The sequence below is a fragment of the Salmo salar genome, chromosome 10 (genome assembly GCF_965601325.2).
Source record: "Salmo salar chromosome 10, fSalSal1, whole genome shotgun sequence".
Classification (NCBI taxonomy): Eukaryota; Metazoa; Chordata; class Actinopteri; order Salmoniformes; family Salmonidae; genus Salmo; species Salmo salar.
In genome coordinates this window covers 107,864,784-107,877,376 of record NC_138300.1, presented here as the reverse complement: position 1 = coordinate 107,877,376, position 12,593 = coordinate 107,864,784, and the positions used below count along the sequence as shown (strand labels likewise).

Sequence of the window (12,593 nt, the reverse complement as noted above, 5' to 3'; positions counted from 1 at the left end):
GGTGTACTATGGACCACCTCTGATATGCATGATGAGTGGCCTCATACTGGCGCGAACCAAGCCGTTTGGCAGAAATAATTATTTGCAATGTCTTATCTTTGCCCCATTGGGAACTATGAGTTTGAGCATGTCAACTTTCCTATTTAGAAAAAATATGATGCTTGAGAGACGTCAAACACGTGCATTTCCCTATATTTGTTCATTAGGGTCATTTAAAATTTCCGACCTCGACTTTAACATTACACTCCTTTTTGGTCAATTTCTCACTGATGAGACGAACATTGTCCAACAGCAAAATGTTGTCACTAGAATTCAGGCTACTTCCTGTACTGGCAAAGAGTAGACAGCAAAACTCATTATTTCGCCTATTGTTTCGCCCCCCCCCAAACCACCGAAAGACAACCTTCTCTGAAAAAGGTTAATCTGACATCGTCGCGCCATGAATCCTGGCACGATAAAACATATAACTAGAGCTGGTGAAGGTTCGGGGTGGCTGGCTGGCAGGCAAGCACTAGTTACTGACACAGAGACACTAACAGTAGTTATGCTTCATTGAAAGTTTCCGACAAAGCTTCATCTACAGCTAATAAAGTACAATTGGCTGACAAACCAACTGTCCAACTCCTAACCAGTTAGCAATCTCATTGCTCCGATGTCAACTACCGAATCGTCGTTTGTAGGCATACAAGAAACTGGCTAGGGTAAACGTTAAGGGAATGAGTAACCGAGTGGGACCTCCGCCGAGATCCGTTCGCTCATACTGGGTGCTCGCGCTGCGCTGTCTTGATTGAACCAGTGACTGACATCGCAATACGACTTGATGCACTTATGTCATTTTCGTACATGTCATTAAGGAATATGTCGCCTCCTTACCTGCCATGAAACCAGTCCTTACAAATGTCGCATTCAATCATAAACCGGTTAACATCATAAGACTGCTGGCAGACACAGTACAGCGGTGCTGCCGCCATCTTCATAGTGTCCCCAAACAACGCAGGCTGAAAGTTGGGCGGGGACTCTGTCCAACACACACGGAAAAAGCCGAATGCGAAACGATAAGTTACGGAAACGTTTCAGGAGACAAAAAAACATGACCACTCAGTCTAGAACGCCATATGTTTATGACAATCAATCATCTCCCACTATTAAACCCGAATTACGAATGCAACACCATAATGTAGGATGTATACACGTGCATGCACTTTATATGTTGTCCTAAACTTTAAGAAATTATTTTGTTTGTTTCATAGTGTAACATGCCAGAGCTATTGGCCACAGGTGCTCCAAATTGTAAATTAAAGGTAGACTCAGCGATATGACATAGATGCAGGAAGTAAACAGCATAATGGGTCAATTTTGGTAACAACTAAGAGCATTTAAACGTGAGGCTCAACTGTTTTGGTCCCCTGGCTACCACCCTTTAACAGGGTGAAGCGAACCCATACACGTGTACAGATACTGTGTGTGACTGTGTGAGGGCGAAGTCTTGTATCTCGCTTATCTCAATGGGCGCGTTCCTATGCCCAGGCGTTGCTGATGCCTGCCAGATCTTACAAAGCCTGGATAGGTATTTTATGTATCAGCTAACCACATAATATGCTATAGCAACCTGTCAGTCGATTACACAGTTTATGATGTGGCACGCAACCATTGGTTGATGCACGCAACGTCTGAGCAGGGGAACACAACCAATATCTGTGGTGCTGATTGTTGCTTGCGGCAACATAATTTCGCTGAGTATATCTTTAATGGCATGGTGGACCTATTCAGATCTATTCAGTCTGGAGATCACCTTAGCAACGGGATGGTATGCGGGCCGTGACAAGATTCACTATATATACACAAATGTATGTTGACACCTATTCAAATTAGTGGATTCGGCTATTTCAGCCACAACCATTGCTGACAGGTGTATAAAATCGAGCACACAGCCATGTACTCTCCACAGACAAACATTAGCAGTAGAATGGCCTTACTGAAGAGCTCAGTGACTTTCAACGTGGCACCGTCATAGGATGCCACCTTTCCAACAAGTCAGTTCGTCAAATTTCTGCCCTTCTAGAGCTGCCCCAGTCAACTGTAAGTGCTGTTATTGTGAAGTGGAAACGTCTAGGAGCAACAATGGTTCAGCCACGAAATCGTTGGCCACACAAGCTCACAGAATGGAACCACCGAGTACTGAAGCGCGTAGCACGTAAAAAAAATTGTCTGCCCTCGGTTGCAACACTCACTATCAAGTTCCAAACTGCCTCTGGAAGCAGTGTCAGCAAAATAACTGTTTGTCGGGAGCTTCATGAAATGGGTTTCCATGGCAGAGCAGCCACACACAAGTCTTAGATCACCATGTGCAATGACAAACATCGGCTGGAGTGGTGTAAAGCTTACCGCCATTGGACTCTGGAGTAGTGGAAATGCATTCTCTGGAGTGATGAATCACTTTTCACCATCTGTCAGTCTGACAATACAGTAAAAAATATATATATTTTGAAATACCTTAAAAAAATAAGAATACGAAATAAAAGTAACAAATAATTCAGTAGCAGCGGTAAAATAACAATAACGAGGCTATATACAGGGGGTACCAGTACAGATTCAATGTGCGAGTGCACCGGTTAGTCGAGATAATTGAGGTAATATGTACATGTAGGTAGAGTTATTAAAGTGACTATGCATAGAGAATAACACCATTTGTCAGTCCGACGGATGAATCTGGGTTTGTCGGATGCCTGGAGAACACTACCTGGCCAAATGCATAGTGCCAACTGTAAAGTTTGGTGGGGGAGGAATAATGGTTTGGGGCTGTTTTTCATGGTTTGTCGAGATCGGTGTGGAAGAACTTGACTGGCGCACACAGAGCCCTGACCTCTACCCTATCGAACACCTTTGGGATGAACTGGAACACCGACTGTGAGCCAGGCCTAATCGCCTAACAGCAGTGCCTGACCTCACTAATGCTCTTGTGGCTGAATGGAAGCATATCCTTGCAGCAATATTCCAACATCTAGTGGAAAGCCTTCCCAGAAGAGTGGAGGCTGTTATAGTAGTAAAGGGGAAACAACTCCACATTAATGCCCATGATTTTGGAATGAGATGTTCGACAAGCAAGTGTCCACATACATTTGGTAATGTAGTTTATGTGATGTAATACCAATTTTCAGAGGCCTTTTGGCTCAGGAGAACTACTTTCTGAACTACTGGCTAAAAAGTATTCAAAAGTACCAGAGAATCTCTTTAATGAAATGTTCTGCCAAATGGCAGCCCCACCACTTGTTTTGCTGAGGATGGGGCTAGAGAAATGTAATAGAGGAGTTCAGGTGTGCAATGAATGACCATCCATGGCTTTTCACTTTGAAGTTACAATATACAATGTTTTACATTGTTTGTAAAAACAATCTTATTCTAGGTTATGATGAGGGTAAAATAGGACAGCCCATGGGGTTAATTTTTTGATTGAAATAACCATTGAGCAACAGCTAATATATTTGCACATACATATATTTTACCTTTATTTAACTAGGCAAGTCAGTTAAGAACAAATTCTTATTTTCAATGATGGCCTGTGGGTTAACTGCCTTGTTCAGGGGCAGAACGACAGATTTTTACCTTGTCAGTTCGGGGATTCGATTTTGCAACCTTTCGGTTACCAGTCCAACGCTCTAACCACTAGGCTACCTGCCGCCCCAAATTAGGCAACAATATTGCAGATTGCTTTAAAGATATGCCTATGGTAGGCTACAACTGATGTACATATGAAGCAGGTCGTTATATTAGCATTCTTTTATTATGTTTTATTTATTTAGCCTTTATTTAACTAGGCAAGTAATTTAAGAACAAATTCTTACCTACAATGACACCTAGCAAAAGGCCTCCTGCGAGACGGTGTCTGGGTTTAAAAATAAATTATTAAAAATATAGGACAAAACACACATTACGACAAGCGAGACAACACTACATAAGGAGAGACCTAAAACAACAACCCTAGCATGGTAGCAGCACAACATGGTAGGAGCACAAAAAACGGTACAAACATTATTGGACACAGACAACAGCACAAGGGGCTAAAGACAACAATACATCACGCAAAGCAGCCACAACTGTCAGTAAGAGTGTCCACGGTTGCGTCTTTGAATGAAGAGATTGAGATAAAACTGTCCAGTTTGAGTGTTTGTTGCAGCTCGTTCCAGTCGCTAGTTGCAGTGAACTGAGAAGACGAGCAACTCGGGGATGTGTGTGCTTTGGGGACCTTTAACAGAATGTGACTGGCAGAACGCGTGTTGCATGTGGAGGATAAATGCTGCAGTAGATATCTCAGATAGGGGGATTGAGGTTGCAATATTGGGATGCACAACTATTTGTAAGTGGATTTGGGCTATATTTATAAACCATGAACGTTATCAAACTAAACTGTTCTTCAATTTTGGGTAAAGACCACCACCTAGTGTAATTTTGATAAAACAGTTTAGGCTATAGTAATTATCCGACAGTGACGGGTTTGGGGCGTTGCCTTTATATTACTGGGACCAATCGGAGATCTGGCAGAAACTTTGTAAACAAGTCTTGCACGTTGTGTGAAAAACATTTTCTTTTATCATTACAAAGAGATTTATCGTTGGAAAAAACGCAGGACTTGAAGACTTCACTAAGGTAAGACTAAGGGAAAACGAGGGTATATTTTGTCACAAAATATTTTTCAACAAAATATATATCTTTCTACATCAATTGTCGGCTGATAGTAGTAACGTTAGGCTGTTGATGGATTGAGCTCGAGCGCAAGTACAATTTTTGGCAGACATCCGGTGAGAGTTAACAAATTCCGTCAACAGCCTAAATTACACAATTGATTTCCCCTTTTCCACTGTTGTAACACACAAAAAACATGTTTTCAGTAGCTTTGGGATACAACATCGGGAGCACAGACTCACGACGTTGTGTCCCAAAGCTAAGTTTTCAGCTGTAATTGTTCTTCAATAACAACCAACCACAAAACTGTCGTGATAATCGCCAGCCCATTGTTGCGCAAATCTGTAGTTCTCCCGCTGCTGGAGCGAAGAGGCTACGCAAGATTCTGCATCTCGCTACTACTTTGTTACGACTGTCAAATGTGTGGCTGTACAGTAGGTGTCAGCTACAGCTGTGGCTCACACAAGTCCATTGCTGCTCGCTGCTCATCAGCCGCGGCGCTTTTCGTAACAATATAAAAGTTACTTTACCATTAGAGCGTTGGGCCAGTAACCGAAAGGTTGGTGGATCGAATCCCTGAGCTCCTGTCGTTCTGCTCCTGAACAAGGCAGTTAACCTACTGCCGTCATTGTAAATAACAAGTTGTTCTTAACTTACTTGCCTAGTTCAAGTCCATCTTTTTTATTTATTTAACATCTGAGCCTTACTCATTCTTGAATGGAGACTGACTGGACTAGTGACTTAGGCTACTTGGATGTGTCTATTTCCCTAATATATTTATTGATGGAATTAATAGTTAACAAATGATAAGGGAAGGAAAAATAGGGAGCTATAGGCTATTAGTAGTGCTTCGGTTTTGGTTCGATTATTAAAAAAGAATGATGATTTTCAAAAAAAAAATTCAACATAAAATGCACTATGTTGAATGTTGTAACGACAGAATAAAGCAATTAATAAAAAGGCCCATTATGGTAGTGACTGCCCATGACTGCTTATCATTTATTAACTATCAGTTATTCACATTACTGTAAGAAAATATTTCAGTTGATGTGTATATTACTTTGTTTTATTTGATTACTTTATTATGCCGTCTGACAAAATCACTATTTTAGTCGTTTTTCAAAGTAAATAAGGCATACTTTTATAACTGCTGAATACCAACTATCACTCACTTAGATAATCTATTTTCAGGTAGATATACCTCGTGAAGAAACTGCTATATGTATGTATCCCCTCTTGATCAAGCATTCTTCTCTCTTACATAGCAGGCTTAAAAGAAACACAGACCGGACAAGTTACCGCGCAATGGATTATGGTCATTGTAGTTAATTACTAAGTTTTCTGCCCAAACTATGTAGAACATTGGCCAGTTAGAAACTACAACTGACAAGTTGAATCAGGCGTGCTAATGTGGAATAGTCAAAACACATGGAACAGCTGGGGGTCCCAGAGGAGAGATTTGTGCAACAATTCCACAGTTCAAAGATGTAAAATACCAAAGAAAAACTTGGTGTGATTTTCTACTTCAAGTTATTAGTTAAGAACAGAAAAGCTCTAGTAGGTAATTTTTTCTTCCTGTCGTTACTCTGCTGCAGACACCAGTGGGGAGGTGGGAAGATGTAGAAGCCATCTTAGGTCTGGGGCTAGAACAAAGGATGTGGGCACAGCCTTCATTGTACAACGTGACGTCTGTAGGCACTGTACATATTCGGTATGAAGGACGGGGGATTGGGGGGGGGGGGGGCTAAAGCTTCCTGTCAGAAGGGCTCAGTATTGGAACACTTTGTCTTCTGGCAGGCAGGGAGAGGCCTGTGTGTAGGCCTAGTTATTTATAGTTGTATAGTAGTGTCTACCTTGCAGGAGACTTATTTTTACTATTTTCTACATTGTAGAATAATAGTGAAGAAATCAAAACTATGAAATAACACATATGGAATCATGTAGTAACCAAAAAAGTGTTAAACAAATCAAAATATATTTGAGATTCTTCAAAGTAGCCACCCTTTGTCATGATGACAGCTTTGCACACTCTTGGCATTCTCTCAACCAGCTTCATGAGGAATGCTTTTCCAAAAGTCTTGAAGGAGTTCGCACATACAGTTGAAGTCGGAAGTTTACATGCACTTAGATTGGAGTCATTAAAATTCGTTTTTCAACCACTCCACAAATTTCTTGTTAACAAACTATAGTTTTGGCATGTCAGTTAGGATATCTACCTTGTGCATGACAGAATTAATTTTTCCAACAGTTGTTTACAGACAGATTATTTCAATTATAATGATCTGTATCACAATTCCAGTGGGTCAGAAGTTTACATACACTAAGTTGACTGTGCCTTTAAACAGCTTGGAGCATTCCAGAAAATGATGTCATGGTTTTAGAAGTTTCTGATAGGCAAATTGACATAATTTGAGTCAATTGAATGTGTACCTGTGGATGTATTTCAAGGCCTACCTTCAAACTCAGTGCCTCTTTGCTTGACATCATGGGAAAATCAAAAGAAATCAGCCAAGACTTCAGAAAAAAAATTGTAGACCTCCACAAGTCTGGCTCATCCTTGGGAGCAATTTCCAAACGCCTGAAGGTACCACGTTCACCTGTACAAAGAATAGTACGCAAGTATAAACACCATGGGACCACGCAGCTGTCATACCGCTCAGGAAGGAGACGCGTTCTGTCTCCTAGAGATGAACGTACTTTGGTGTGAAAAGTGCAAATCAATCCCAGAACAGGAAGTCCAGGACCCAGTTGCACAGGGCGGGGTCGAGACCCAGGGTCTCGAGCTTAATGATGAGTTTGGAGGGTACTATGGTGTTAAATGCTGAGCTGTAGTCGATGAACAGCATTCTTACATAGGTATTCCTCTTGTCCAGATGGGTTAGGGCAGTGTGCAGTGTGACGCGATTGCGTCGTCTGTGGACCGATTGGGTCGGTTAACAAATAGGAGTGGGTCTAGGGTGTCAGGTAGGGTGGAGGTGATATGGTCCTTGACTAGTCTCTCAAAGCACTTCATGATGACGGAAGTGAGTGCTACAGGGCGGTAGTCATTTAGCTCAGTTACCTTAGCTTTCTTGGGAACAGGAACAATGGTGGCCCTCTTGAAGCATGTGGGGACAGCAGACTGGGAAGAGGATTGATTGAATATGTCTGTAAACACACCAGCCAGCTGGTCTGTGCATGCTCTGAGGACGCGGCCGGGAATGCCGTCTGGGACTGCAGCCTTGCGAGGGTTAACACGTTTAAATGTTTTACTCACGTTGGCTACAGTGAAGGAGAGCCCGCAGGTTTTGGTAGCGTACCGTGTCAGTGGCACTGTATTGTCCTCAAAGCAAGCAAAAAAGTAGTGGAGGCCAGGTCATCTGATGGAGCACTACATCACTATGCTTCATGGTCAAATATCCCTTACACAGCCTGGAGGTGTATTGGGTCATTGTCCTGTTGAAAAACAGATGATCGTCCCACTAAGTGTAAACCAGATGGGATGGCGTATCGCTGCAGAATGCTGTGGTAGTCATGCTGGTTAAGTGTGCCTTGAATTCTAAATAAATCACTGACAGTGTCACCAGCAAAGCACCATCACACCTCCTCCTCCATGCTTCACGGTAGGAACCTCACATGCAGAGATAATCCGTTCACCTACTTTGCGTCTCACAAAGACACGGCGGTTGGAACCAAAAACTCCAATTTGGACTCATCAGACCTAAGGACATATTTCCACCGGTCTAATGTCCATTGCTTGTGTTTCTTGGCCCAAGCAAGTCTCTTCTTCTTATTGGTGTCCTTAAGTAGTGGTTTCTTTGCAGCAATTCAACCATGAAGGCCTGATTCACGCAGTCTCCTCTGTTAATGTTGATATGTGTCTGTTTCTTTAACTCTCTGAAGCATTTATTTGGGCTGCATTTCTGAGGCTGGTAACACTAACGAAGTTATCCTCTGCAGCAGAGGTAACTCTGGGTCTTCCATTCCTGTGGTGGTCCGCATGAGAGCCAGTTTCATCATAGCGCTTGATGGTTTTGTGACTGCACTTGAAGAAACTTTAATAGTTTTTAAAAATGTTCCGCATTGACTGACTTTCATGTCTGAAAGTAATGATGAACTGTCATTTCTGTTTACTTATTTGAGCTGTGGACTTGGTCTTTTACCATAAAATGGATTTGGTCTTTTACCAAATAGGGCTATCTTCTGTATACCACCCCTACCCTGTCACAACAGAACTGATTGGCTCAAACACATTAAGAAGGAAAGAAATTCCACAAATTAACTTTTAACAAGGCACACCTGTTAATTGAAATACATTCCAGGTGACAACCTCATGAAGCTGGTTGAGAGAATGCCAAGAGTGTGCAAAGCTGTCATCAAGGCAAAGGGTGGCTAATTGTAGGAATCTAATATAAAATATATTTGGATTTGTTTAACACTTTTTTGTTAACTACATGATTTCATATGTGTTATTTCATAGTTTTGATGTTTTTGATTTAAATACCCTTGAATAAGTAGGTGTGTCCAAACTTTTGACTGGTACTGTATGTAGATTAGAAATCATTCTGAAGAAGAGACAGGATTTAACCAAACAGTGTCCCCTGTAGAATTACAGTTGAAGTTGGAAGTTTACATACACCTTAGCCAAATATATTTAAACTCAGTTTTTTACAATTCCTGACATTTAATCCTAGTAAAACGTCCCTGTCTTAGGTCAGTTAGGATCACAACTTTATTTTAAGGATGTGAAATGTCAGAATAATAGTAGAGAGTGATTTATTTCAGCTTTTATTTCTTTCATCACATTCCCAGTGGGTCAGAAGTTTACATACACTCAATTAGTATTTGGTAGCATTGCCTTTAAATTGTTTAACTTGGGTCAAACGTTTCAGGTAGCCTTCCACAAGCTTCCCACAATAAGTTGGGTGAATTTTCACCCATTCCTCCTGACAGAGCTTGTGTAAGTAAGTCAGGTTTGTAGGCCTCCTTCATCGCACACGCTTTTTCAGTTCTGCCCACAAATTTTCTATGGGATTGAGGTCAGGGCTTTGTGATGGCCACTCCAATACCTTGACTTTGTTGTCTGTAAGCCATTTTGCCACAACTTTGGAAGTACGCTTTGGGTCATTGTCCATTTGGAAGACCCATTTGCGATCAAGCTTTAACTTCCTGACTGATGTCTTGAGATGTTGTTTCAATATATCCACATAATTTCCCTTCCTCATGATGGCATCTATTTTGTGAAGTGCGCCAGTCCCTCCTGCAGCAAAGCACCCCCACAATATGATGCTGCCACCCCCGTGCTTCACGGTTGGGATGGTGTTCTTCGGCTTGCAAGACTCCCCCTTTTTCCTCCAAACATAATGATGGTCATTATGGCCAAACAGTTATATTTTTGTTTCATCAGACCAGAGGACAGTTCTCCAAAACGTACTATATTTGTCCCCATGTGCAGTTGCAATCCGTAGTCTGGCTTTCTTATGGCGGTTTTGGAGCAGTGGCTTCTTCCTTGCTGAGCGGCCTTTCAGGTTATGTCGATATAGGACTCGTTTTACTGTGGATATAGATACTTTTGTACCTGTTTCCTCCAGCATCTTCACAAGGTCCTTTGCTGTTGTTCTGGGATTGATTTGCACTTTTCACACCAAAGTACGTTAATCTCTAGGAGACAGAACGCGTCTCCTTCCTGAGCGGTATGATGGTTGCGTGGTGCCATGGTGTTTATACTTGCATACTATTCTTTGTACAGATGAATGTGGTACCTTCAGGCATTTGGAAATTGCTCCCAAGGATGAGCCAGACTTAATAATCTGTCTGTAAACAATTGTTGGAAAAATCACTTGTCATGCACAAAGTAGATGTCCTAACCGACTCTCCAAAACTATAGTTTGTTGACAAGAAATTTCTGGAGTGGTTGAAAAACGAGTTTTAATGACTCCAACCTAAGTGTATGTAAACTTCCGACTTCAACTATATATTAGAGCCAGAATAGAGTGAGAGGTGTGTCTGAAATTCTAGTTATATACAGTAGGAATACCTGGGATAGGATTAAGTAATCCTTATAACCCTCCCCCCCACCCTCCCCCCAAAAAATATATAGATGTACTATTGTAAAGTGGTTGTTCCACTGGATATCATAAGGTGAATGCACCAATTTGTAAGTCGCTCTGGATAAGAGCGTCTGCTAAATGACGTAAATGTAAAATGTAAATGTAGATGGTATCAAATTTGAATGGACGCATACACATATTTTGCCGATGTATTCGCAGATGCAACGATATACTTATGTTTCTAGCAGTGTGATATACTGAGGACCAGCGGGGGCTGGGGACATGACGTGTCCCTGCCTGGCCCTTTTCACAATTGTCTTGGTGTGTTTGGACAATAATAGTTTGTTGGTGATGTGGACACAAAGGAACTTGTAGCTCTCAACCTGCTCCACTACAGCCCTGTTGATGAGAATACACTAACAATACAAAACAATACACACAAATCCCCAAAATAATAAATAAATATCTGAACAAGCAACGTCAGTCTGAAATATATATACACTACCGTTCAAAAGTTTGGGGTCACTTAGAAATGTCCTTGTTTTTGAAAGAAAAGCAAAAAAAAAAAAAAAAAGTCTATTAAAATAACATCAAATTGATCAGAAATACAGTGTACACGTTGTTAATGTTGTAAATGACTATTGTAGCTGGAAACGGCATATTTTTTATGGAATATCTACATAGGCGTACAGAGGCACATTTATCAGCAACCATCACTCCTGTGTTCCAATGGCACGTTGTGTTAGCTAATCCAAGTTTATTATTTTAAAAGGCTAATTGATCATTAGAAAACCCTTTTGCAATTATGTTAGCACAGCTGAAAACTTGTTCTGATTAAAGAAGCAATAAAACTGGTCTTCTTCAGACTAGTTGAGTATCTGGAGCATCAGCATTTGTTGTTTCGATTACCGGCTCAAAATGGCCAGAAACAAATAACTTTCTTCTGAAATTCGTCAGTCTATTCTTGTTCTGAGAAATGAAGGCTATTCCATGCGAGAAATTGCCAAGAAACTGAAGATCTCATACAACGCTATGTGTAGAATATATTTTTCTATATTACAATCACCAAAATAATTTCCCTTAGAATGCCTTTGTTATACTTGTTCAACAGCTCACGCTCGAACCCAAAAATTATCATGCACAGGAATTGTTTTTCTTTGTGAGAAATCACAACTTTGCAGTGTGGTGCAAACAGAAATGGCATTATGTGGAATATTTTTTTTGAATTTTCAAGAAGGAAATGACACATTTTCTCGCTTTCATAAGTCAATGTTGGGCAATTCCATGGTAACGAAATGATGCTGAGACTCAGATTTTCCATTTAAAATGTTTGTCAAACAAAAACCAATGATTGCAAAACCAAAGACTACTTTTAACAATTGAAAACTTTTCAAAAACAGTGCAGATTCAAAGTTTGGTAACAGAATGACGGTTTGTGCTGTCATTCTGTTACCAAACTTTGCATCTACACTGTTCTTCAAGTAAATGTGTATACATTTTGAAGTGAAAAATCTGAGTCTCAGCATCATTCTGTTATTGTGTAATTGCCCTGTTTTTCAGATATCAAACCGCTTTAGTAGAAACAGATTGACGTCACCATTTCCTGTCGCATCTCAAATCCAAACAAAGAGATATCACCGCAGTGACACGGAAATAAGTAAACAAACATTAAAGGGTCTTTTAAAAAAAATGTTTAATACATGTTGAACTTGTGACAACTTCAAGTTATAATTTGTAATGTAAAGCCTATGGTAAAATACTAATCTTTTCATTTGTTTGAGAGCAATAAGCCAGAAAGCTTTTGACAGGGTACAGTAGGTTGTGAAGTGATCAGTAAATGTTTTTTTGTGTGTGTGTGTGGCAGTCATCACAGCTGTTTTAAGG

General features: G+C 40.7%; 2 protein-coding genes across 8 annotated transcripts in view; one reads left to right on the top strand and one right to left on the bottom strand.

Annotated features, from left to right (window-relative positions):
* LOC106561353 (lysine-specific demethylase 7B) overlaps positions 1–1,008 on the bottom strand; it is a 43,141-nt gene extending 42,133 nt beyond the window's left edge. For 4 of the 5 annotated variants that reach the window (XR_001318784.3, XM_014125213.3, XM_045688350.2 and 1 more), the window contains exon 1: positions 874–1,008. Coding sequence is in view for 4 of the 5 variants with exons in the window: in XM_014125213.3 (XP_013980688.1) it covers positions 874–977 (104 nt within the window). In the remaining variant the exon portion in view is untranslated. The remainder of the gene's footprint in view (positions 1–873) is intronic. The other variant, XM_014125214.3, reaches the window with a different exon arrangement.
* Positions 1,009–4,525: 3,517 nt separating this feature from the next.
* The window catches only part of LOC106561356 (G1/S-specific cyclin-D2), a 320,077-nt gene continuing 312,009 nt past the window's right edge, over positions 4,526–12,593 (top strand). For 2 of the 3 annotated variants that reach the window (XM_082957331.1, XM_082957330.1), the window contains exon 1: positions 4,532–4,644. The gene's annotated coding sequence lies outside the window, so the exon portion shown is untranslated. Of the gene's footprint in view, positions 4,645–12,593 lie in introns of all 3 variants that reach the window. The other variant, XM_045688353.2, reaches the window with a different exon arrangement.